Source organism: Chelonoidis abingdonii, chromosome 6, assembly GCF_003597395.2.
Source record: "Chelonoidis abingdonii isolate Lonesome George chromosome 6, CheloAbing_2.0, whole genome shotgun sequence".
Taxonomy (NCBI): domain Eukaryota; kingdom Metazoa; phylum Chordata; order Testudines; family Testudinidae; genus Chelonoidis; species Chelonoidis abingdonii.
Window position 1 is genome coordinate 36,354,696 of NC_133774.1, and position 27,386 is coordinate 36,382,081.

At 42.2% G+C, this 27,386-nt stretch overlaps 1 protein-coding gene across 7 annotated transcripts in view; it reads right to left on the bottom strand.

Moving 5' to 3' along the window:
• SLC38A9 (solute carrier family 38 member 9) overlaps window positions 1-27,386 on the bottom strand; it is a 79,408-nt gene that overhangs the window by 38,522 nt on the left and 13,500 nt on the right. For 6 of the 7 annotated variants that reach the window (XM_032769001.2, XM_032769006.2, XM_032769008.2 and 3 more), the window contains 8 exons: window positions 16,284-16,413; window positions 15,060-15,181; window positions 14,855-14,918; window positions 14,634-14,727; window positions 13,948-14,118; window positions 13,178-13,237; window positions 7,392-7,592; window positions 4,776-4,883 (listed from right to left, as the gene is read on the bottom strand). In XM_032769001.2, coding sequence (XP_032624892.1) covers window positions 4,776-4,883; window positions 7,392-7,592; window positions 13,178-13,237; window positions 13,948-14,118; window positions 14,634-14,727; window positions 14,855-14,918; window positions 15,060-15,181; window positions 16,284-16,413 — 950 coding nt within the window. The remainder of the gene's footprint in view (window positions 1-4,775; window positions 4,884-7,391; window positions 7,593-13,177; window positions 13,238-13,947; window positions 14,119-14,633; window positions 14,728-14,854; window positions 14,919-15,059; window positions 15,182-16,283; window positions 16,414-27,386) is intronic. The other variant, XM_075066953.1, reaches the window with a different exon arrangement.

The window sequence follows — 27,386 nt, forward strand, 5'->3', positions numbered from 1 at the left end:
CGTTCTTCAAACTCCTCTTTGGCTTTTCTTATTACACTCTTACACTTAAGCTGGCAGTGTTTGTGCTCCTTTCTATTTGCCTCACTAGGATTTGACTTCCACTTTTTAAAGGTCAGGCATCAAATGCTTTGAGTGGAAATTGTTACAACAAATAAAACTAACTGGCTTGTCCCTAAAATACTCCTCTTCATTCCCAGTCCTCTCCCTCTGCTGCATTTAGAGAGAAGGTTAGATAGCACTGACATGATGCTTTGTGTGTTGATGATCTCAGAATCTCGAGATCACTAGCCCAGCAGGATCCTTAGGGACCTACCAATCACATTCTTGCACCTTGTACACCCTAAAGGCATATGTTCTGGTCTTGTGTACAGCTGTACCCAGCAAGAATTTACTATCTCTGAGATGATGAGTGTTGTAAGCAGAAACGAAAGTTATTTTGGCTGAGATAAAGGAACTACTTTATCCATATTCCCCTTTGTTGACTAGTATGGAGGTCCTCTTTCCAAGAACAGGCACCACTGACCTCCAATCATGAAAATATTAAAAGAACAAAAATCAGAGGCTAGGTACTAGCTGGAAAACTGATTTTAGAGCAGTATTCTTAGCCAAGAATACACAGAACACACTGGCCAGTCTGTCTAGTTTCTCATCTTCTACATCAATGCAATTTGAGTTTAATGAAATTAAATCCACACACAACCCTCCCTCCTCCCACATAAACCACCACCACACAACTGTGGCTGTGTAATACCTACATAATACTTTTCGGTGGCAGAGAAGTATATTCAGATAATGTCTCTATCTTATTTCAGCTTTTTGTGCAAGACTCATCACCTCCAGCAATGAGTTAGCTAACGTGGCTGGAAAAACATTCCAGAGAACTTTGTAGCAAATTTCATGGAAATACAGCCTGTGGTGTCAAGCTGTCGTTCATGGTAATAGCAAACATTTATTTCCTCACGTTACAGTAAAATAAATGTAGTGATTTTATTTGGCTTTTACTGACAAGTATGTATTTTTTAGAAGCATTTGCCTCTTTATTAATCCTCCTCTATGCAGAGTGTCTCGCTATAGATTAATAAATTGGTTCACTAGCTCTGGGCCTGTTGGGTGCTAGATGCCCAATAACCTAGAGATACAACAACAACAAAAAAGACTCCCACTTCCACCTGTAGCTGCCCAAGAGACATCACCCCAGCCAGAGATAGGCCAAGCTACACACACAAATTGCACAGGCCATAGAACTTGCCCAAAATAACTTCTAGAGCAGATCTTTTAGTAAACACAGCCAATCGTGATTTAAAAACCTGACAGTGATGGAGAATCAACCACAACTGTTGGTAAAATTGTTCCAATGAATAAATTACTCACTGTTAAAAACGTACACCTTATTACCAATTTCAACTGTCTTATTTCAACTTTCAGCCATTGGATCACATTATATCCTTTCTCTGCTAGTCTGAAAACCCGCAATAGCAAATATTTGTTCCCGTTCTAGGTACTTCTACACTGTAATCAAGTCATACCTTCTCTTTGTTAAACTAAATTGATAGAGCACCTGGAGTCTAATCACTATAAGGAAGGTTTTCTAATCCTTTAATTCTCGTGGCTCTTCTCTAAACCCTCTCCAATTTATCAACCTTCTTCTTGATTCGTGGACACCTGTAGTGGTGCCTTCTCTCAGCCGCTCCACAAACGCAGTCAGAGATCAAATGAAGTGCAGCACCCATGTCCTTTTATTGTTTGTGTCCGTTCCCACCACCTATTACTTACAGATACCAGCACTCTGGGAGATTAACTAGAGCCCACACTCCCTTTCCTGTCTCCCCCTGCTTCCTGTCTCTCAACCAGCTTTACAGGGCAGGCTGGCTACCCAGGCCTGCAGGTGGATCATCCACTCTGGTAATTAGGGCATGGTCCCTCAGTCAGCCCAACTAATACCCTTCTTCCTCTGGAACAGGGCTAACAGGGGCCTGGCTTGTTTCTCCTAGCCAGCACCCTGTTACAATACCTGAATTGGACACAATATTTCAGCAGTAGTCACACCAACGCCAAATACTATCTACTATTACCTGATATTTCCCTGTTTATGCAGCCATGATTGCATTAGCCCTTTTGGCCACAGCACTGCACAGGGAGCTCATGTTCAGTTGACTATTCACCACGACCCCAAAATCTTGTTCAAAGTCACTGCTTTCCAGGAGAAAGTCCCCCATTCCGTAAATATGGCCTACATCCCCCCACCCCCCAAGATGTATACGTTTAGCCATATCAAATGCATATGGTTTGCTTGCACTCAGCTTATGAAGCAATCCAGATGGCTCTGTATTAGTGACCTGTCTTCATTATTTACCACCTCCTCAATTTATGGGTCAAGTGAAAACTTTCAGTGACATTTTCATGTTTTCTTCCAGGTCATTGATAAAAATGTTAAATAGCATAGGGACAAGAACATCCCTGCGGGAGCCTACTAGAAACACACTTGCTCGAGGATGATTCCCCGTTTGCAATTACATTTTGAGACCTATCAGCCAACTTTTAATCCATTTAATATACGACAGGCTAGTTTTATACTGTTCTAGTTTTTTTTAATCAAATGTCATGTGGTATCAAGTCAAATGCCTTGTAGAAGTCTAAGTATATTACATCAGCAAGGTTAGCTTTATCAATGAAACTTGAGATTACAAAACAGATAAAGGTAGTTTGACAGGATCTGTTTTCCATACAGTCATGTTAATTGGCAACAAAGAATTAAAGGAGGGTAATGTAATTATTAATCGATTCCTATATCAACCATTCTAGTATCTTGCCAGGGACCTATGAGAGACTGTCAGGCCTATAGTTAACCAGGTCATCCCATTTATGCTTTTTAAATATTGGCAAAACATTAGTTTTCTATCAGACTTCTGGAACTCCCCAGTGTTCCAAGACTTACTGACAAAACATTAATGGTCCAGAGAGATCTTCAGCAATTCTTTTAAAACCCTTTAACACAAATTCCCTGGACCTGCCAATTTAAAAATGTCTATCTTCAGTAGCTGCTGTTTTTTCATTCCACTAGTTTCTCAGGAGGATGTAAGGATATAATCATCATATGTTGATTTTCCAAATACAGAATAGAAATATTTATTCAACGCTTCTGCCTTTTCTGCAATATTATTGATAATTCTCCAACTTCCATCTAGTAATGGACCAATATCATTGTTAATTATTTTTGTTCCTAACATACTTAAGCACTTCTTATTGTCCACAATTCTGCTGGCCATAGATCTCTCCATGTTTCCCTTATCAATTTTCTACAATTCCTAGCTTCTAAAATTTACATTCATTATTATCAGCTTCCCCTTTCTTCCATTTGTGCTATATTTTTTATAGCTGCCCTCACTTCCCCTTTACACCAGGTGGGGTGTTTTTTTTTTGTTTTAAAAAACACACACAATAGTCTTCTTCCTCGATTGTGGCTTTTTGACTGATCTCTAATTGATCCTAATCAACGTCCTAATGGAGGAAGTGAGTGACACTCTGTGGCAATGGTGGACATTTAACTTCACTGATTAGACAGATTCCACCACTGCCCATCATTTGTGGAACCATCCACCTTCTAGTCCTATTTCACTATATCCATTTAAAATTTCTTCACATATTTAATTATCCTAGTTGTCCTCTTCAGGTCATCGTTCTTTGTCGTAACAATAGCCAGTGTCACATTCATAAAGGTGTTGTAACTTGTATCATGATTGGGAAACCTACATATTTTTCTTTCTTCTGAAAAGCAGTACATAGAAGGAAGATGGAAACCCACAAGGGAAACCAAATGTACCAGATGGATGAATGTCCCTGAGCTTCACATTATGCTTAAGTCAATAATTAAGTATTAATGAAGGACAAAATTACTCCCCCATTCCCAGACGAAGTCAGAACGATCTAATTAGATACTATAGGCATACATCTCTTCAGAGCTCCAATGTAATGCTGCCTCTTGTAAACAGAGGGATGTCCTTAGTGTCTCTTCTCAAGTCTTCCACAAGAAAGAAAAGAAACAGAAGTTGTTTTTCTCCACTAGATTCTTCTCACTTTTATGATTATCCTCCTACCCCATTCATCCGGTGACAATAAGTTCTTGTGTTTGTGACACCCTATATATTGACCTGTAATATCCCTTAAACAACTGGCAACCAATTCTGCCAAGAAGAGAGAGAAAGGTATACGCCAGTTAATGGGAGTTTAAAAATACAGGGCTAAATTATGGGTTGAGGACCATGAGAAAGTGGGGAGTAGGTGTGAGGTGCACTTGGACACATGGTGATGGGTACCACAGAAAAACTTAGTGGAGTACTTTCTACACTTTATAAATCAATCTCTCTTAGGTTTTTCTATAATGAGCACTACTTTAATAATGAAGCATGGAAAAAGGTGCCAGCACACAGGAGTGATGGGATCATGGCCTCACCTTGCCTATCCACAGATAAGTTTTCTCTGAGCTGGTGCATAGTGGAGGTACCAGGCAATGACTAGCCTTCAACCCCTGTGTTTCTGGACCCCAGGCAACGTTATTACTATTTCCTGGGAAGGAGATCTGGGAAGGAGGAAGAAAGGGGTTCCCTGTACCTTTGTCACTCAACCTTCAGAAGGCACTAATAAGCACATTTACTTACCTATTGTACTTCAAAGGGATGTTGGGAGGATAAAAATGAAGGTTTATAAAGTGCTTTAAAGATTAGAAGCACAATATACATGCTTAAAATTAATCACTTGTTTAATTTTAGCTATCTTACCTGGTACAAAAAATTCATTAGCTGTAAACCAGTTGAATTCTAAATGGAATCCCAGATGTGCAGCCTTCAGAGTAACAAGAAAAACTAAGTAGACAACTGAAACAGTACCTACACACACACAAAGGAGACAATCATTCATCATCATCAGGATAAACTGTGACAAAAAATTTATTTATGCTCCATTCTACATTGGCCCCCTCTAGTTAGTGCTACCAGCCCAAAGAAATTGGGGTGCTGGTCATCCTGAAGACCACAGGACAATCCCAATTTTTGAACACTAGTTCTGTGATCCCAAATTACCTTTTTTCCTTGTAAAGAGAGAGCGTGCGCAAGACAGCTGTTGCGCTACATCCATTTATTTAAAGTTTTAAGTGAGTCTAGTTCCCTCGATAGGTGCTGGATTAATAACCCAGGAAACTAATGTCCCCAATGATCCACAGCCCTGGTCGAGCATGGATAGCAGAAGAATAAGATTTCCAGCCAACTTCCTCCAGTGTACCTGCAAGGATTATCACTAATAGTGCAAAGTAGCTTTCTCCAGACCCATTTAGTTGTTGCCCTTTTGGGTGAAATAATTCACCAAGATGCCAATTAATGCAAACTGCAGCTGTGAACTCTCCAGTAAGACCAGGATTGACACTAGCTGCAGTGACCTTTGGTCACTTCAGACTTATACCTCATCTGAGCTAGCAACCTAGTCATGACAGGAACCATTTTTTATTATATTATTCCCAGGAGTCATACAATATCCACAATTACGCTCCCACAGGGACACAGAGGATCACATATAAAGTCAGAGATGGGTAACAATACCAAGTCTACAGCCTTAGTCTGACTACAACTGCATGAGAGAGTGTGCAGTTCTGGCCCCCGCAGTTTAAGAATAGAGGGAAAGAAACTCAGAAAATTATTCAGAGACTGAAAGACAATCCGTCCATTTATTTGAATGCTATAAAATTGGGATATACCCTGATAAGCATCAGAGAAAAGCTTATAAATATATGTAGGGGGAAGTGCAGGATTTATATGCCATATATACTCGACCATAAGCCCGTTCGTTTATAAGGCAAACCCCCTCTGCCAAGATGGATAAGTAAGAATGGAAAATTGTTATGACCTCTTCATAAGATGACCCTCTAATTCAGAGGTCAGCAAACTGGCTCCTGGGCCATCAGGATAAGCTGCAGGTGGGCCAAAATGGTTTGTTTCCCTCGAGTGCAGGCACGGAGGTAAGCCTAAGTAAACAAAGTGTCCTGCTTACCCTACTGGCTGGGACAGCAACTGGTGGGGAAATTATTATTTGGAAGCGGGGGAGAATCTGAGAGTCAGGGGGGTAACCTGTGGCCACACCTCATATGACCCCATCCCTAGCCTGGGACCCCCCGGGACCACCTCCCTCATGACCCCACTCCTAGCCCGGGACCCCTACACTCTCGTCATCCCATCCCTTCCCACCTTATCTGGGGAGGGATGGGGAGAATCTCTCTGACCTGGCTGGAGCTGCTCTGGCAGGCTGCGGCCAGGTGGCGTGACTGCAGCCCCGGAGCTGCAGGTGCTTCGGAGGCTGGGGGGAGAGCAGCACGGACAGAATCTGGCCCTGCCTCTTCCCTTTTGTGTCTGCTGGCTGTGCTGCCTCTCCTTGCTCCCTCTGCTGGGGGGAGGGGCTGCGTCCTACCTCTCCCTCTCTATACTTGTTCATAAGCCGACCCCCTTCTCTGGTGCTTCCCTTTTTTACTAAAAAAATATTTGACTTAGGAACGAGTATATACAAACTGTTTAGAAAACAAGCTGGGAGGGGAAGACAGGATTTCAGTTGAGAACTATCTTCAAGGTAACAAAATAAATGAAGGGAATTATTCATTCACTGAATATAAAAGAACAAGTTAAGGAATGAAATAAGAACAAAGTTCTGAACATGAAGATCAGTTTAAAGCTAACATGCTGCACAATCTCCTAATGTTCTAAACTGGCCTAGGTTTCTATATGTCTAAAGGCATAAAAACACAAAACAAAAAAAACACAACCAACCTGTCAATTTGCTGACTTAAATATTCAAAAATTAAAATCCACAGTAACAATTTTTTTCAGCCTTAGCTTGCAGCTCTCCTTGGGGCTTTAAAATAAAGCCAACACTGAAAGGCAGATGCACTACACCACAAATTATTATACATAATGCTTTATAAGCCATTTCAGTGTTCTATATGGTATTAGTTTTGAATTGTTAAATAATTAACAGTGAGATAGTGGAAAACTATTTTCAGGCATGAACACAAGGGAGGGTTGAGATTCTGCTGAATGCTGTTGTGCTGATATTATTTTCTATGTAAAACGCTAATAAGAACAGTGTATATTTAACCACTTCATATTTACTCTAAATACAATGAAACCTATTTAAAAGGGTTACCCAAGGGAGCAGCAATACCCAACTCCCTTGCAGAGGTTGATCATTCTCTAAAGGTCAAACAAAACAGTACTGGAAACCTTGGAGATATTTCAAAAAGTTTGCTTAAGACAAGGAGTTGGCCACTGGAGGTGCGGTCATTACTACATGTTTCACTGTATTTGCTATGTATTTTACCAATAATAAACGAACAATCCAGGAATGTTATTACCTACCTAGGATGTTAAACTTGGCAAAGAAAGAGGGAGACTTAAGATTTAGAAGGGGCAGAACAACAATAATCAGATAAAATGGTACAGTTCGTGATTTGCTCCACCACTCCTCAAACAGCTCAAAACCTGTGGTGTTGTTGACAAAAGGAAACAGCCCACTTTTGTTGCCTCGTTGATCCTCATTGGCAATACCTGGACAGATGACTGAAAGAACAAACAACAGGGTTTTGTTTACACAAAAGCTATGCAATAATTCAACAAATTCAGTACCTAATCTCCAAGGGAGTAAAGTTTACCACTGGGAGCCTGGGAGCCTAGGAGCATTCACAAGCAGGACTCTGGCAGCTCAGCTGCTGCTCGTCTGCTTGCCTTCATCCATTAGGGCCCACCACTAAGGCTACATAATGCGTGGAGCTGGAGGTGTGATTCCCAGCTTGAACAGAACATTTGTGCTACGGCACTAAAAAGAGTAGTGTAGCCCCTACAGCATGTGCAGTGGCAACCAGTGGCACTGGTTAACTGCCCTGAGCCTAAACCCACTAGATTTCACAGGGGTGTACTTGGAGCAGTTGGCCTGTGCCGCCACTGACCATGCTATCATGGCTACACTACTATTTTTAGCATACTGGCTTGATGAGAACTAGCATGAGCATGTCTATATGAGCTGGGAATCATTCCCCCAGCTCCAAGTGCAGAGATAGCCTAAGTTTTCACTGCTGGGCCATATCCAGTTCTCCCTGCACTCTCAGCTGGTACCTCATTCACCTCAGCACTGAATGCAGAGAGTTGACGTAACTTAACAGCTGAATGTGAGGACAGGCAATACCAACAAGGCCTGCAGTCTCAGCTGACTGCTGCACAGGATCAACATCCAAGGGCATGGATGCAGGACATGCATGCATAGCTGTCTGTATGCAGCAGTGCGTGTGTAGCTGTGTTTACTCCATTGTGCATACATGTGTGCGTGTCTGTCTGTCTATGTCTGAGCAGCTTGTCTGTGCTGCAGGGCATGCACACATAGCAGTGTCTGCAAAGCTGCCTCTGTGCATATAAGCAAATACATGGCTGAATGAATGTCTGAGTGCATACGTGAACATATCTGGCTGTGCGTGTAAATGAGTGCATAGGTGCCTCCATTAACAGTAGTGCAGATGGTTTTGTGCACATCAAGAGAATAAATACCATCAGTGGCTGTTCTAAAACTCTTGAATTAACATAAGTTACAATGTCATTGTTGGTGTACCAACCACAGCCACCAAACATTAGGGAGGATGAGACTCCTAGAATAGAGACCCTTAAAATGTAAACATTTTAACTTATGTTGTGTACTTGGGGCTTTTTGTGGAAAAACGTAAACAGCAATTCCTGTCTTATATGCTGAAATATGACTCTGTCCTAATGTTCTCCTAGACTCCATTTACACCTTTGTACTGCATAATGCTTTATACCCTGTTAATCTCTTCCTCCTACGCTGGCAGCATGCCTGCCAGGTTACAATAACCTAAAGACAAAACTCTAGACAGTGTTTTGACTTTTCTGAAATTTAAAGCAACAGTAATTTTAATTACTGTTTTCTAATCGGTTTTCTCTCCATTGTTTCACAAACCCTTGAAAAATGCTTTTGTCACTACTGATTTGAACCCTTTCTGTTTAGCAGAGAAGTATTCAGGGATGCCAAGTGACATTCAAGCATCTGACAGCCCTGTCCTGCCTGCCTGCCTGCAGAAGCTGTAGTTGCATCTTTTGTTGGCTGGAGAAGATTGTGGCACATGGCTTCAGGCAGCCTGACAGAACGTCTGCTTCTCCTCTGACTGCACCCTCCTGCTGGATCTGAATGGGGAAAGGTGTGGCAATAGTGATAGAAAGTTCAGGAGCAACCAGGCTGGCAGCAATAGTAGTGAGTAACCTGACTGGCGGGAACAGTAGGTGACAGAGCCCCTAAGTGCCTCAGCCACTTCCCAGATTGACTCCCCAAACCATTCCTCCCCAGAGACACTCCAGCCACCAGTTTCCCAGAGAGACCCCAGTTCCCACCACACGCCTAGTCTGAAAGCAGAACAGGGTGTTGATTGATTCCCTCACTTCACACGAATCTGCCTCAGAGATTTCCAGGAAACTCATGGACATACTGAGCAATCTGCTTCTGCAGGTTCTTCAGCAAAGCTGCTTTGTTTCTTGCCCCATTAAGGGTAACTTTCCCGCACCACTCTGCCGTCACTCTGGGGTGGAACCATTGCTGCGCATAAGCAAGCCACATAAGGGCCATGGCAGAAGCTGCAGTCTTGGAGAAGACCCTCCCTTGATTCCCTACTCATTCTCAGCAGTGAGATATCTTCCCTAATGAACATAGCCTGTGGAAAATGTGGGGACAGTAATGATTATAAGGCCCCCGCCCTACAGTGCTGGCTCTCCCCAAGAGCGACGTGCCCCGTGTCCAGAACATTCCTGGATTTCCCCTGCCCCTGCGGTTACTCACCATTTTGGGGGTCTTAGGGCTCATGTGTGCTTGGCTGGGGTCAGCCAGTTAGTGACAGGTATGTGAATAGTGACTGTGTTTTAAAATCAGTGGTCTGTGCCTTGAAACAAATACTGCTTCTGTAAAATGTTGCATTTTGGCTTCACAGACATGACCTTGGGAGCGCAGCCTTCCTCTGTGTTATCACTGGCTGAACAGCTGAGTAGAATTAGAAAGTGCCACAAAGAACTAAAGAGACTTTCTATGTGAGGTCATGATGCACTCTGTGGCCAAAAAAAAAGAATTGAAGAAGTGGTGGGGGACAGTGAGAGGAGAATGTGAAGCATCAGAATGAAGCCATCGAGTGGCTCTTACACATTATGGAGCACCAAGTGGACATGCTCCAGGCGCTACTAGCACTGCAAACTGAGGAGCTCTGTGCCCGCCCTCCCCTGCGGCCGCTGTCACCAACAAACAAACAAACTCACTCTCATGCCCCCTCCCCATCCACTGCCCACACATTCTTAACCTCCTGGCTACAATCTATAACCACTGCATTCCACTTTTACCCCGTACTCCCAGTACCCACTCCACTCGACACCTGTCCCTCTGCAGTTTAGCCCTGCTGAAGTACAGTGCCCACTGCACTGTACTTCAAAGGACAAGGCTGCATATGATACCTGGACATACACAAATCTTTAATCATCCTGGGACCCCACCTCCTCCTGGGACTTTTCGTCCCCCAGCCCCCTCAGTGCTGATGTGTTTTTTTTGTTTGTCGCTCTCTCCTCCAGTTGTAGTTTAAAGAAAATAATTGTTTTGGTTTGATGGCAAATCTTTATTCCATTAATTGAAAGCAAACAGAGCCCTGCAAAGCAACAGGCAATTTTCTTATACCATCATAGTGCATCATCTGCACCAATCACAATCACTTCCTCGCATTACAAGCGCTGCACTCCTGAGCATAGCAACAAATATTAGTGGCTTTCAGCTTCAAATTGCTGCCTCAAGGCATCCATGATCCTTATGGCCTCACACTGAGCCCCTCTAATAACCCTGGTCTTTGGCTGTTCAAATTCAGCCTCCAGGCGCTGGGCCACAGCGGCCTACCCTGAGTGAAGCTTTCACCCTTCCCTTCACAAATATTATGGAGCATACAGCACCCAGCTATAAGCATAGGAATATTGTCATCATCCCGGTCCAGCCTCTCACATAGGCAGTGCCACTGGGCATTTAAATGGCCAAAAATCACACTCAGTCATTCTGTACTTGCTCAGCCTGTTGTCGAACCATTCCTTACTGCTGTCAAGGTGCCATGTGTATGGCTTCATAAGCCATGGCATTAAGGTGCAGGCGGGGTCTCCCAGGATCCCCAGTGGGAATTTCAACTTCCTCTATGGTGATCTTCTGGTCTGGGAAGAAAGTCCCTGCTTGCAGCTTCCTGAACAGGCCGAAAGAGGCGTGCATCATGCACCTTTCCGGGCCAGCCTGTGTGAATGTCCTTGAAATGCCCACAGTGATCCACAGGTGTCTGGAGAACCATTGAGAAATACCCCTTGTGATTAATACCCCATTGTACTTGGTGGCTAGGTCATCTGGTGGCAGAATTGGAATATGCATGCAATCTATTGTCCCTCCACAGTTAGGGAAGCCCATTTGTGCAAAGCCATCCACAATGTCACACATGTTGCCCAGAGTCATGGTCTTTCGGAGCAGGATGCAATCATCAGCCATGCACACTTCCATCAATACATGTCCAACGGTAGATTTCCCCCATGGTTAGCGACTGATCGGTAGCAGTCTGGAATAGCCAGCTTCCATAGCAATTGCCACGCACTTCAAAAACAGGGAAGCACTCATTCTCATGTCCTTGCACTGCAAGGCTGGGGTGAGCTCATCACACAGTAGTTTTCCTCATCCGAAAGTTCTGCAGCCTCTGCTCGTCATCCCAGACGTGCATGACTATGTGATACCACCACTCAGTGCTTATTTCCCAAGCCTGACAGCAGTGTTCTACTGTGGTCAGCACCTCTGTGAATGACACAAGCAATCTCTTGTCATAGCTACTACATGTGGTGAGACCAATATCGCACTCCTGTTGCCTTTGTAGTTTAAGGAATAACTCCACTGCCACTTGTGACATGTTGGTCAGAGAAAGCAGCATACTGGTCAACAGTGCGGGACCCATTCCTGAAGACCGAGAAGGCAGAGTGTGCAGCACACAGACCATTGGAAGATGGTGACAAATTTGGACTGAAGCACAGGGGTTGCTGGGATGCAAAGCAATGCATCACGGGGCATTGTGATAGGACCGAGGATGCCCTGCGACCCCCTCCGCCTTCCCACAACTCTTAGCAGAAGTGGAAGAGATGCTCTGTCGGATAGCTGCCCAGAGTGCACTGCTGCGAACACTGATGCAAGTGCCACAAGTGTGAACACGCCATTGCTCAGGTGGCTGACAGTGTGAACAAACAACAGCGGTTTCCCTTCAGCGCTCTCCGAGTGGTTCTGTAACTGCTGGCGCTGTAACTCTGCCAGTTTAGACATACCTGGAGTTAATGTGGTTTTTTAGTGTAGGGCTGTGTAGAGTATTTGCAGAGTACAAAAACTCATTCAAATTCAAGATAAATTTGGGTTTTATGATGACAGGGTCCCAGAGCTGGGCAGAGTGTTCCCTCAGCCTCTCTTGTCCTTACAGGAAACTCCAGGCTCCAGGATTTCCCTCTTAACTGCTAGTGAGGGAGATACACCCTCGAGCTTACAGAGAGTTCTTCGTCAGGTCTGAATTTTCACCCTGAAAGTCTGAAGAAGAGCTTTATGTAAGCTCAAAAGCTTGTCTCTCTGACCAACAGAAGTTGGTCCAATAAAATATATTACCTAGTTACCATTGTGGCCCACATCCAATACTGCCTGTATGGCCCATAGGATGTTGTCACATGGGCCACAGCTTTGTGCTGATTGGGCTGCACATCTCATTTGAAGCTTAAAGTACATAATCAGGCAGCAGCAGAGACCAAAAAAAAAAAAAAAAAAAAATATTAAACTACTAAAAATATAAAAAGAAAGCAGCATTTTTATTCTCCATAGTGAAGTTTCAAAGCTATACTGTATTAAGTCAATGTTCAGTTGTAAACTTTTGAAAGAACAATCATAGTGTGTTCTGTTCAGAGTTACGAACAACCTCCATTCTTGAGGGGTTCGTAATTCTGAGGTTTTACTATACCTCACCCACCTGGTCTCTAATCTTTGGACCGATATGGTTACAACAACGCTGCATATAATATCCCTTAGAGTTATTTTATCGTGGAACATAGTACTATTGTGCGTTTCTTACCTCTATTACTCCCATTAGTACCAGGAACAAGATCTGTTATGTTAATATCATGAACGTAATCTGAAAATAAGAAAAACAATCTTACTATGATTGCTCTACTCCTGCTGCTATCCTGTTCCTTCTTTCTGTAAATTTATGGAAAAGAAATGAGAGAAGTAGAATAGAGTTTTGCAGTTTCTCACCAATTTCCAAATGAATAGTCTCAATCCCATCTAAAGATACCGGACTATTTCACTTGCAGCTTGATTGTCTATCTCCACAATATTAAAAGTAGCTTTAGATGACATGGGTCATTTACTGGTGTGAGTTCCCATATACCCATTGAACTTCTCCCATAGCTATGAGAGATTCTCCAGTGATTCAGGGCATTATAAAACTCATGATAAACATCATAACATTGTCTTCTTTGTATAAGATACCTCTGTGAAAAACTCACACTGATTCACTGAATTAAAGAAGTCTGTGTGGCCAAATCTGTTGTGTGTATGTATATCAATAGACTACACACACAGAGCAAGCAGAAGATGCAACAAAAAAGTCATCCTTCTTTATGATGACCTTTAAAGAAAGTCTAACTGGAAATCACTCAAAGAAAGGCATGCACCTGGAGAATTACAGAACTTTTAAAGAGGTTATAATTATGGTGCCCAAAATTAAAATTTTTCTGGTGCTACAAAAAAAGCTGATTTTAACAATTTGTTCCTGTATTTCAGTACCTAGAATTTTGATTCAAACTAAATTGAAAAAAAGACTCAAACACTGATACTTACTATATATAAATCTTCCTGTGTTGAACAAGAAGTTGGACATAAGTACCCAGTAAATAACCATGGCTCCAACAAGAGACACCATTGAAAATAAAAGACTGGACCATTGACCAAAAGATCCAAAATAGTACTTGCAAACATCTGGGAATTCCCAGTTTGAGGTATCTATTAAAGCTGGATAAAAATATAAAAAAAAGAGAGCGATTAAACATGAGACTACTCGGATTAGAGAGATTGTGCTGTTTACATAGAACTCTGACAAAGTAAAAGTCTCCTTCTGCTGCTAGATAAATGCCACCAACTTAAAGTACAACACTTGTCAGGGGACAACATTCTGTTCCATAACTTGATTTCTATTACATTAGATGGTTGGTGGAGTTTGACTGAAGGAGTTCAGATGTGGTTAAAATGTGCTTAAAAAGAAACAGGTCCCTATAAATTAAAAAGAGGTAATATGACAATGGAGATGGGCCCCAAGACACAAAGTCTCAGTCCAGAACCCAAACTTCCCCAAAGTTAGGGGCATCCAAATAAGGAGTTTTTGTTTGAGTCCCATATCTAATGAACAGTAAATCAAAGAAATATTCAGACAAACACTGGCAGAAACAAACAATAATAATAAAAATCATCCTCACTCAAGATCTCACACTTTACACAAGAACACTTTGTGTAATGTAACAGATTCTTACGTATCATTGTCCGTGATTTCACAACTCTGTAACAGCAATAAAGTGTCAAGCTGCCCATTAGCAAGATCAAAGAGAGTCCAGTGGTAAATCCTGCCTGTTTAAGAGGAGGAATACATTTATATTTTTTCTCATTAACAATAAATGTTGATGCAAATGGAACAAAAGAACACTGCAAATGGTTTTCCATGCAAATATTTTTTTCGAATCAACATTCATCTTACCTGTTTTATTCCCCATGGCATACTTAGTATAGATGTGCCCATCATCGTATTCCAGATCATAAATCTGAAGAACACAGAGAATTAAGGAGCATTGTTATTTCATTCCACCTTTTTTAGAAACAAACATAAAAGTTATTAAATTTCAATAGACAACTTCCAATATAATGCAATTTTGGGCTACCATACAAGAAAGTATTTAACATACATTGTCACTACACTGGAGTTTTTGCCATAACCATCAGTGCAACCATCGATTTTGAAAGCAGTTCCTAATGGACTATACACATAAATTTCTTCTGGAGCTGGAAGTACATGATCAGGAGCAATCTAATAGATGGATAAAACAAGATGTATTAGTTACAAAGAATCTCTGATGTTCCAGTTATACTAAGCAGACTGCTTACTATATGAAAAACATGAAACTTTTAATGAAAAGTATATTTTCAAGCAGATCTTTTCTATTTTTAAAGAAAATTTGATGGCTGAATTATTCTTCTGTAGAATACGGCATTTGCTCTCACCCACATCACAATCCACCAACTACTTTATGAAAATATTTTTTTAGTGACAAGCTGTACACAGAAAATGCCCTAAGTTATCAGGCTTGGATACCTAAATTTAGATGCATAGATTTCCATGCTGACAACTTAAATATGTATTTATGAACGTTCTGGTGACAAAATATTAAGACTGGGCCAATATTGTAAGACTCAGGATTGTTTGCATATCTCAGTAATATTTTTCACCACCTAAGAAGGCAGTTGTGACTTGTGGTTCTATGTAAATTCAAACATGCTCAGCCAGTAAAACCTAATTTAGAAGCAATTCTCAAGGTTTATGGAGGGGATGGTATAATGGGATAGCCTAATTTTGGCAATTAATTCATCTTTGACTACTAGCAGTAAATATGCCCAATGGCTTGTGATGGGATGTTAGATAGGGTGGGATCTGAGTTACTACAGAGAATTCTTTCCTGGGTGTCTGGCTGGTGAGTCTTGCCCACATGCTCAGAGTTTAGCTGATCGCCATATTTGGGGTTGGGAAGGAATTTTCCTCCAGGGCAGATTGGCAGAAGTCCTCGAGTTTTTTTGCCTTCCTCTGCAGCATGGGGCATGGGTCACTTGCTGGAAGGTCCTCTGCATCTTGAAGGCTTTAAACCATGATTTGTGGACTTCAATGGCTCAGACACAGGTTTGATACAGGAGTGGGTGGGTGAGATCCTGTGGCCTTCATGGTACAGGAGGTCAGACTAGATGATCATAATGGTCCCTTCTGACCTTAAAGTCTATGAACTAGGTTTGTTTTAACGGGGGGGTTTCCTTTTTGTTTTTCAGATGTAAATTGCAGAAGTCAGGCACTTACAATACCCACTACACCCTGCATTTCCTGTCCATTAATTAATGGCATCTTTAATCCATCTTTTCCTTACCAGTGCCCTATCTGAAGGAGAAGTGAGCTTGCTATAGTATTGAATCCGCTTATTCATTGCTGAGGCTTCATCTGTAACTCTTTGCGTGTCATTCACACTAACAATATTTGAAGGCTCTACGTGGAATGGCCTAAAGGGAAAAGGTACAAACAACCTTTATGAAACTGTTAACAGAATAGAAATAAATTAGATATTCAGAAAATGATTTTGTATCACTCAGGAATAGACTACCATCCATTAACATATTGCAACTGCTTAATGCACTGCTTTCTAACTGAAAGAAGGCAAGGCACACATACATACTGCATTCATGGTATATCTCCTTATATAATCCATTTTAAAAGGGGATTGGGTTAAAGTCTGATGTGTTAGGTTGCACCTGCATAACAGAGCAAAATGGTGACCAGTATCTAGTTAAATATACTGGACCAAATTGCATTGTGTTACACTAGCATAAATCCAAAGCTCAATTAGGTTAATAGTTGTTCTAGCTTTATACCAGAATTTGGCCCAGTATATTTTTAAAAAGTCAATTTTTAGTTCTCATTTACCTCAGTTTCCCTTTGAATGGCATTTGATCAATCACTAGGAACATGAACATGATTCTCAAACAAAAAAATCCCAAGGGACAGATTATGGCCCATCCCTAAGCAGTCATGCGGCAGCATACACAGTACAGAATAGTATCTCCACCTCTCCTTCCAGCATCAGACATAGAGGTTCCTCAAACACAGGCATGTAGGGATTGGGTGGAGAGGGGCAGGCAGTGGGCTCAGTTCCTTCACTGGACTGCTTCTTCACTGCCCTTAATACAGGGCTAGATTTACCAGAGATAGACAGAATCTTACCCCAATTATGCTAAAGAAAAATGGTAATTTCCACTTCTGAATCATAGCAATATATAGACACAGTCTGAATGCTTTGTCAAGAACTCTTTATTTCTGTATAGGTACAGGATTCCATTGGCTTAGTAAGACATTAGACAAAGTCACATGAGGGTTTATTCCTCAAGATAACAAATAAAAGTTGTATTACTTGCTCGCAAACCTTACTAAAAACTTTTATTGCTTCCCTTCACCTGTGTTTTATTGGCTAAACTCATTAAGACTTACAAACACAACAACAATATTCTTGTGTTCATTCACCTTACACACACTCAAAGCAAAAAAGTTATAAAAATCCCCCCCCCCCCTCCCAGAAATTACAGGTATCAACCAAAACAGCTATTACAGACAACAGGAGCAGTAAAAACTGAGTCATGAAGAAAATTTTATTTTTCCTGCAATAAGAACCAGGTCTATTTGAATGTGTGGAGTTTGAGCAAAGACACACAAAAAAAGATGGTGGCCAGTTCCCTTCACAGCAGCTCCCAGTAACAGGATGATCTCTAAAGGGTTGCATGGTTTTCAACTCCGCCTTCATTCTGGGACACCATTTTCCCTGACCAAGTTCCCTTCCTCCTCCCAGCTACAAAATTAAGCATCTATATCACAGCACAAACTTGCAACAGGAGGTTAATAAAGTCTGATCTGGAACTGCAATGCATCTCAGTGACTGGCTGCTAGGAGACACCTGAGAGATGGAACTTGCTGCCCAAGCCCTGAATGCTGAGAAAATCATTTCTGTAATACTCCCCACTCTTAACAGCACAAGACAGAAATGCATGTTTTTCTCTGAGCTGATGTAAGCAGATAGGAAAAGCATGGTACTTTGTACAAGTTGCAAATAGTTTGTCCATCTGGAAGTATTAAAGGAATCATAGACTATCAGGGTTGGAAAGGACCTCAGGAGGTCATCTAGTCCAATCCCCTGCTCAAAGCAGGACCAATCCCAGATAAAATTTTTGCTCCGTATCCCTAAGTGGCCCCCCTCAAGGATTGACTCACAACCCTGGGTTTAGCAGGCCAAAGCTCAAACCACTAAGCCATTCTGCCCACACCCCCCATTCTCTCTCCCTCTTGAAAAAATGGTTTAATTCACTAGATTGTTTCCCACATCTCATCACTTACAAATGGGGGGAAAAAATTAAGTACTCCCAATCAAGATTACTTTTTTGGACTGTAAAAATATGACGGGGGAAAGTACTGGTTTTATTTTTATCTATATTGGGTCATGGAGGTGTATCTGTGTAATTAGGATTTATTTTTTCTTAACTAAATATACTAGAACACAATCATGAAGTAAAATTGTTGCTGAATGTAGTTAAGTGTGGAAAATGAAGAGTTAACTAGTTCAACATAGGTACAGAAAGGACATTATTATGCACAGATCTCATTTCAAGGCACTCATTTTAGTTGAGAAGTTATTGATACTCTATACATTTGGTCTCCCTGCACTTCTAATGTAAATAACTTTCAACAACAAAAGCAAGATTTGTGAAACTAAGGTTAAAGTTATTCATAATAAAGGGATGAAACCCATGGTCTTTTTTAAAATGACCTGCATGAGTAATTTGTTTCTCTTTCTCATTTGGGTTTTTGTCACATGCTCCTTTCCACATATGGAGGCATTAGAGGTGTACATCTATTTATACCTTACTCAGACTGAATGCACAGTATAAAGATCCAATGAGGTCTAGCTTCTTCTGCCCCTCCCGGAATTAGTATTGTTGGCACATCCCTTCTGTTGTTCCTGTGGGAAACCTACACTAAGGAAGTGGAGTGTAAGCCTCACTTCTATGTGCTGAGAACTGTGGCAGTTTGCCTCTTCTGGAATGGCGCTCAGTCTTGGACCAGCTGCCATGAAAGCTCTCCCCTTTGCTATGTGGCACTAAGCTGTTGAAGGAGATCAGGTTCTGAGACAGAGCAGCTTGGGCCAATACCCAAGATCAGTGGTTCTCAAACTCTCCCCCCGCCCTCACCCCCACGGGCCACTTGAAAATTGCTGAGGATCTCGGAAAGATCATTAAGTGCTCTGCTAACTGTTTTTTGTACTGTTAGCTAACTATTGTAAAGCACTTCGGATAAAAGCGCTATATTTAAAAAAAAATAAAAACAAACTTTTTTTGTTCTACAAATAAAATCGAACAACTCATTTTAATATCAGTAGTCTTACCTTTCTAATGTGATTGATGTGCCCTCTCTTTCCCACCATGGCAGCCCCTAAGCTGGGGCTGTGAAGGAGGGGGTGGTCTCTCCCTCTCTCCCACTGTAGCAGTCCCCAAGCTAGGGCTGGGAAGGCGGGGTGCCACCAAGCTGGGCTGAGAAGGAGGGGAATGTCTCTCTCTCTCTCCCCCCTGCCATGGGTGGGGGTGTCTCTCCCTCACCATGGCAGCCCCTGAGCTGGGGCAGGGAAGGATCTCTCCCTCCCTCCCTCCGCCACAGCAGCCACAGAGCTAAGGGTGGGAAGGAGGGCCATCTCTCCCTGGCAGCCACAGCCCTGGAGCTGGGGAAAGTAGCCTCTTCCGCAGGTCCACCATAGCCCTGCATGTCCCAAATTCCCTCCACCCCCTCTTCTCACTCCACTTCCCCCTTCCACCTACCCCCATTCCCCTGAAGGCCACCACTTCACATGTGCATCTTCTCCAGGGTCCAGGCACCTAATTAGTGGAGCCATGCCTGCATGGCTTCACTAATTAGGTGAGTTGCCCTTCATTCTCTCATGTGCAGCCACCCAGGCATGCACCTTAGAGGGAAATTATCCACAGATCACCTGAATGGAGCTCACAGACCACTGGTGATCCACGGACCACAGCTTGAGAACCTCTGCCAAAGATCACCTTACAGATGGAGACCAGAGACCATTAATTTGACCAAGTATTCTATAGAGAGCAGAGTATCAGGGAGATGTGCTTTTGGTGGTGACCACGTATAGAATAAGGAAGCTTGGCAACTCCAACATAAAGCTCAACAGCTCTATCAGATCACTAAGAAACCTTCACTCTCAGGATGGAACTCACATGGGGTCAGTCAAAAAAGCAATAGGAATAAAAAGAGGCATAATAGGGAGGGGGGAAATTGGCATGACTATGAATTTTAGTTTAAAGAAACAATAGTGTGGGCACTGAAAGAGTAAATGGAGGGCCAGCAGAGTTCAATGCATTATACTCTACATTTAAATATTAATCTAGCTGACAATATTCTTCACTTAGGGGCAGAAATTCCACCACAGGGGAACCAGTGTGTTTACCACTGAATGGTAAGTATAGAAAGGATGCTGGAACCCCACACTGGAGATTTACATCTCCTACACAACAGAACTGTTCTGTGCATGGGACACCAAGGCCAACAGCTCACTTGGGACATGCAGTGGGAGGGGACTATGGGATTTGCTATTACATTTACCCACTAGCCATTCTTTCCAATGCACGATAGCACAGTAAACGTGGAGCTACTGCAGCTCCACTGCCAGGGAACTGAACTGCTTCCTCAGTCATATTATGTACTTGGTCCATGGTTAATGCAAGGAACCCTTGATACTAATCAGACATGTTAGTTTTCATTGTCTTTATTTCCAAATATCACATCTTGGACAATACAAAGGACTGGGAAATTTCATATATATATAAAAATAAAAATTAAAAAAGAGAGAGGCTTCAGTACCACTGGTCAGGAGAATTCAGTTGTTGAGCTATATGCATTTTGTGACTAACATTTATAAGGATCACAGGACAACAGAGGCACATATTAAAAATTCAGTCCTTCATTCATATTTTTATTGAGACCTACTATATCTCAGGGTTTTACCTTGCCATTTCAGAAATACATCTCTTCTTTCTTTTATAATCATAATCTCAGACACTGATAGTCGGCATTAGGTCCAGGAAAAGAAACCCTCTGAAATCCTTCTGGATAGAACTGCCAGAAAGATACACATGGCAAAAAGAGTACGGGAAGTCCCATATATGAATGTAAATGTAGATTAAACATGGATTTTTATTTATTTTTTTATGTGCAGAAGTGTGGCTATAGAAACTGCACCCACAGAAAAGGGCAGAATATGGCATAAATTTGGCTAGCCTAGTTGTGTGCAGAAATCTGCTGGAATTTTCATTATCTTGAAAAACTGGCACATTCTGCTTTTCTGAAATTAGTGATGAGTAATATTTTAGAAGTCCTACAAAATGGAATGCACATTTCAGAACAATTGGAAAAGGGTATGTTTATGACCATTCTGTGGAAAAGGAGAACATACTATTTCATGTCATAGAGTTAGCCTTGTTTGGATCTGAAACACTTTACTACTGAATAGCCAGTGCTGTACATCTGCTGAATAATATTCAGAATGAGGCCTTTAAAACAAGACCTTTTTTACTTCCTGTATTATTTTAGTGCTCCTCCATGACGCTATTTAACATTTCAAGTCATAGAAACATTTACTTCATGTTCAAATTATACTGTCTCGCTATAACTCAAAGACATTTGCAACATTTCAACTTGAAGACACTTTACTTGCTTTCCTATATGAAGCTTTAGAGCTGCTACAAAGCTGAAGAGGGAATAATGTGTGATATGTCAGTATGCTCCCTAATGTATTAAATGCTTTGGGGCTGAAGAAAAAAAAAAAAACAACAACACAGACTTCATTTAATGTGTTTAAATGAAGAAAAATGTCTTTTGACCGGCATGGCCGTTCACTGTATGATTGTGGTGCACCTAGCACAATGGGGCTTCAATCTGGTTCAGGCCTGTAGATGATACTAAGGGCCTTCCCTCTTCTCCAGTTCACTCATGGAAATCAATCTGCTCTATGAAACTCACCAGCAGCACTGTTCATAGGCTATTCTGAATCCTAACTGTGCATATTTCACGTTTGTGTCTGCAGACCCCTACCCTGCAACTAAATCTGCATGGGATCAGTAATCTACCCATGCAGATCCAACAGAAGGAACAGGGCCAGATAAATTCTTTGGGGCAGGGATCGTGTTTGTTTAGCATATTTTTCTGTGCAAAGCATATCATGTTCAGTTATAAGAACACTGATTGATAGATACTATACTGATGAAGGCACACATCAGTGCACCTATATTGGTTATTTGTGATTCTTCACACTAACGTAGCTTTTATTCTACAAAATGCTGTACAAACTGACAAATAATAATGCTAAGTTTCACCATAGACCTCCTCTTGCCCCAATAGAGGAGTTTTGTAATAATGTCATCAATAAATACTATGGATATTAACCCAGCTATAGAAATAATGAATCCCTTCCTGCAAAATGAAAAACACTGAGAAGAACCTTTTTACTCAGTTACATAGTCTATTATTTCTTTGCACTAGGCATTGAGCTACATCTGTTCTGCGGTTAGAAGATTTTACCCTTCAAAGATATCTATCCAGCATCCTTCACTACCTCTAAATTCACAAGAAAACTTTAAAAGAAGTAAAAAGAACCACTTCGGAAGAAGAGAAACTCCTTAGCTCCCTCCCCCCATGCTATTACTCTTTTCAGTAGTGAAATTTAGTGATGTTTATTTTTCATACTGACTGCTCCTGAATCTTCTTTCATCTGAACTTCCACCCTTTTTATTCTTTTTAAATTCCCTGCCTTTTTCTCCTGTTATTTTCCCCTGTAGCTGAAGGCCAGGAACATTAGGAACATCCACTACAGTGGTTTTTAAACACTTTTACTTTGGAGAATTCCTTATAACACAAATGCCTTCAAGTATCACCCTCACAACTCCAAAATATTCCTTAAGACAGTTACAGAAGTTATTTACATAAAAATGTTACAATCAAACAGCTTGAAAGGCAAAACCCCCACTCTAACTTTAATTCAACAGGTGCTGTTGCTGCAACTACATGGTGACATCCCCAAATTAAAGGTGTGTACAAAATTACTATATTAAGATTAACAACTTAAGAATTACATAGTTAGCAAATCATTCATACTGAACAATTAGAAATTCAAAAAGAATAAAAAAGCAAGTATCTACTTTAATAGACTTGTATTATGTTACTTAAAACCATTTACATCTCTAGTGTATTTTTTTTGTTAAAGTAAAAAAATCTTTACTAGGTTAAGAGACATGATTACATACTAATAAAAAAAAAAACAAAAAAAAAAAAACAAAAAAAAACACACCACACTATTTTGGGGGCAATTCAACAATACGTCTTAACCAACGAACCCAATCGGTCACCTTATATAGTTTTTAAAAATCCATCCATCCAACAATACATCTTAACCAACGAACCCAATCGGTCACCTTATATAGTTTTTAAAAATCCATCCATCCATCCATCCAATAATTAGCTTATTAACTAGGAAAAGAGTCAACTATGAAACAGACAATAACATTCCATAATATACAGTAGACAAATACTAAACATAAAAGTACAACATTATATCTTTAAACACAAGAAAAGAATATTCTAGAACCAACCAACAAAGAATACTAGAAAACACCACAAACCTGTTTCTGATCATGGTATTCACAGGAACAGGTTTTTAAAAAAGCCTTCTGTTAGTACACCTGCACTGTTCCCTCTCACTCCCTACTCTTAGCATAAAACAGATCTTTTTCTCTCCTAGGTATGGCTCCTAACAACATACAACCAGGTAGCCTACTTTGTACTAGTCAATCCACCCCACACACACACAACTAGAAGAGGTTATGATGGCCAAGCAGGCCAATTAACTCCATAGGCTACACCTGGAGGGGAAGCCGGGGAGATTGAAAGCAGGCTTAGCTGGGCAGGAATAGGTGGGGCCCATAAAGCCAGGAAACTGGCCCTAGAAAAGGGCTGCTGGGAAAAGCTACAATTGTACCCAGAGCAAGGAGGGTTATCAGGAATTATGGGAAGTAGTCTATGAAAGAAGCAAATTAATGGGCTAAAGGTTCCTGGAGTAAAGTATAGACCTGTGGTTCCCCTACCAGATGCTAAAGGAGGGGCATCTAAGACAATGAATAGGAAGACTACCTATAACTAGTGAAGAAAGGATTTTGCTATACCCTGGAAGTGGGAATGGTAAGTGACCTGGCTGGCAGGCTAAGTCATGCAGAGAATACTGTCCTCCCTAAAACAAGAGAGGACCTATAGATGTAACTCAGGTATGTTCTCAGGTGTCCAATTTTCAACCAGAATGCTCCATCAAAAAGGGACCCTGGTGGCTCTGGTCAGCAGCTGGGAGCTTTACATGCTGTCTCCTTCTTCCCCGCCCTCTCCCCAGCACTAGCTCTATAGCTCCCATTGCCTGGAAACTGTGCCCAATGGAGCTGTGGGGCAGCATGTAGAGCTACCTGGCACTACTACTGCATAGGAGCTGTGGGGGAGAGTAGTCTGAGGTAATTGCTGCCCATAGCATACATCCCAGCCCTGATCTCCTCCCTGCCATCTGAACCCCTCATCCCAGTCTGGAGCACCCTCCTGCACCCCAAACCTCTCATCCCTATACCCCCAGCCAGAGCCCTCACATGCCCCAGCCCAGTGACAATGAGCATATCAGTGAGGGTGGGGAGAGTTAGCAACAGTGGGGGTGGAGTCTCAGAAGGGGTGGGGCAAGAGTGTTTGGTTTTGTGCAAGTAGAAAGTTGGCAACCCTAGACCTGAGAGAGGTGGTAATGGCATGCAGCCATGGGAAGGGGCATTGACTTCGAGAGCTAATTGCCAGAGTGACTAAGAGGAGATGCCATGGTAATGATGAGTGGGGTAGAGGCTGACAGTTTGTGACCCCCTGAGGGGTTCCTGATCCCCAGTTTGAGAACCCCTGCTATACTGCTATTCATCAATCTTAAATCTGTGATGGAGAGGAAAAAGACTTTCCAAAGACAACAGTGCCATCTTTGTGTCTTTTATACAAACTGCACCTCACAGACACAGGCTTGGTAGTCAGAAAATCAGCAGGGCTGAAAAGCTCGATCTGGGTAACTGAGAGGCAGCAGGGGCACTGACTACACTTCTCTCAAAGCTGCCTTTAGCTGAAGTGGGTAAGAGCATCTGGCCTTGCCCATCCCTTCCTTCTGTTCTAGCAGCACTGGCGGCGGCTGCTGCTCCTGCCAGGGAAGGCAAGGAAGTGAGTCTTGTAACAGAAGCAGGAATCACCAGATGGTGCTCTTACAGGTAACCTTCTATCTATTTCAAGATGAAAGCAGCTAGTTCTGAGAGAAACAGTGTCTGCTCCCAGCACTTTTCTGTAGCTTTCTTTCCTTTGCTGCAGCTGCTGCCTACAGATTAGACCCAAGTAAAGACAAATAATCAAGAGAACCGGCTTAACCATAGGTGCTGGAATGATGGGTGCTGGGGGTCCTGCTATACCCCCTGGCTTGTAGTAGTAACCCAAATACATGGCTTCTGCTTTTAGCACCCCCCACAATAAGTTTTTCTGGTACCACTGGGCTGAGGCCAGGTAGGGAGACTTGGGGGGCGGGGGACAACCCTAAGGACAGTGATCTACAGGATGTCTGTGCTGCAGCTGGGAGGTGTGATTCACAGCACAGGTAGACAGAATTGTTAAAAATGGCAGCACAGACATTGTGGCTTGGGCAGTGGTTCAGGCTAGCCCCCTAATCTTGGACCAGCAGCCAGGTGGCCTTAGAATCAGGCTACTAGCTGAGCTGCTGCCCATGAAACAACATGCTAGCTTGAACTGAGGTAGTGAGTTTGTCTACTCATACTGGGAATCTCACCTTCCAGCCACGGTTGTCAACATACCCACTACCAGCCAAGCCAAGGCGGAAGCAAGCCTGTCATTACTCTAGGAACAGCTGTATGGAAAAACAGTGCTGCCCTGAAAGGCCAAGCATGGATCAGAAAACAGCAGGCCTGCAAGGGCAATGAGAAGGAAACAAAACAGGAAGGCAGGAACAGGAAAAGCCTACAGGCACCTTAAGCTTTCTTGTTCAGTTTCTGTTGCTCAGGTACCTTAACAGAGCTCATGCTTTAGTTTCTCTTTGTGGATGACTAAATGCCAAGGAAAAGCATAAACACAACCCCCTCATGACCACAAATGACACAGCTGAGTGATTTTTGTTAATATGGGATAGTCAGTGCTTCTGGAGTGCAATGGATGAACCAAAGCATAAACAAACCACTCTTCGAACCGTAGTATCTTCCTCACCAGGGAAGTATAAACTACACTTGTTGCGTGTGTGTCCCCCTCTCATTCACCATTCTTAGCATATGGCAAATCTTTCTTCTGCCACTTGCAGCTCCATACAGCTGTATTACATTGTAGCCCAGTTTGTGCTAGCTGGGCCACAAGGCCCCAGACACTTTTCAGTGTTAAGTACATGGCAAGAATTTATCCTTCACTTTCTTTCCTCATCCCAGAGTACTCCGTTGTCTCTAATCTACCAGCACAGGCCATGCCCCTGTTTTGTGAGCTGCCTCAGGCAGACATCCTCCATCTAATTCCTTCCCTGCCTTGCCCAGGGAAGGTAAGCAGAGACCCATGTCTCGGAGGCTCTATGCCCTTGACTTGCATGTAAGCTTGAAGCCTTTCAGTCATTGGAGTCTCAGCAAAAGAGAATGGCAGGAAATCAGCCCACAGATGTGCTCCTGCACTAGTGTCCATTGTAGGATGACTAGATAAAGTGTGGAAAAATGGGGAGGGAGGTAATAGGTGTCTATATAAGAAAAAGCTCCATATATTGGGGTTATCCCTATAAAATTGGGACATCTGGTCACCCTAGCCCATGCTGGGGGGACTCTTCTATGCAGACCTCATTTCTCTGCCAGAGAAGTAAGGCTTTCTGGAGAAGACTTTGCCCTCTATAGTCCTTTTGTGCACACCGCATCCCAGAGATATGGTGCTTGGTGAAAAGATAAAGTAGCAGAGCCAAATGTCCAAGAGGGAGCATGGTGCTTTTCCCCCCATCTGGAAAGTAGGTTAAGGGATCCATTAATAGTGAAACATGCTTTCTCTCCCACTTACTAAATGTTACTGTCTTGCAATTGGTATTTATTAAAGGGATGCCGTGGTACCTGGCATATTATATTCTATTTTCAACTGCAGAATAATTTTGAATGTTAAGAATGTAAGTTATAGGACAGGCTAGTAGTAACCTTAAGGTTTCCCAGCACCTCCCACTATAAGACGTTGTTGTCAGTTGCTTACAATGTTGCCAACAGTTTGGGTTTGGGCTCTGTTTTCATGTTGGGTGTCTCCTTCAAACTAAACTTTTTTGGAAAATTTCAGCCAAAACGGTTAAGCCACTTCCAAG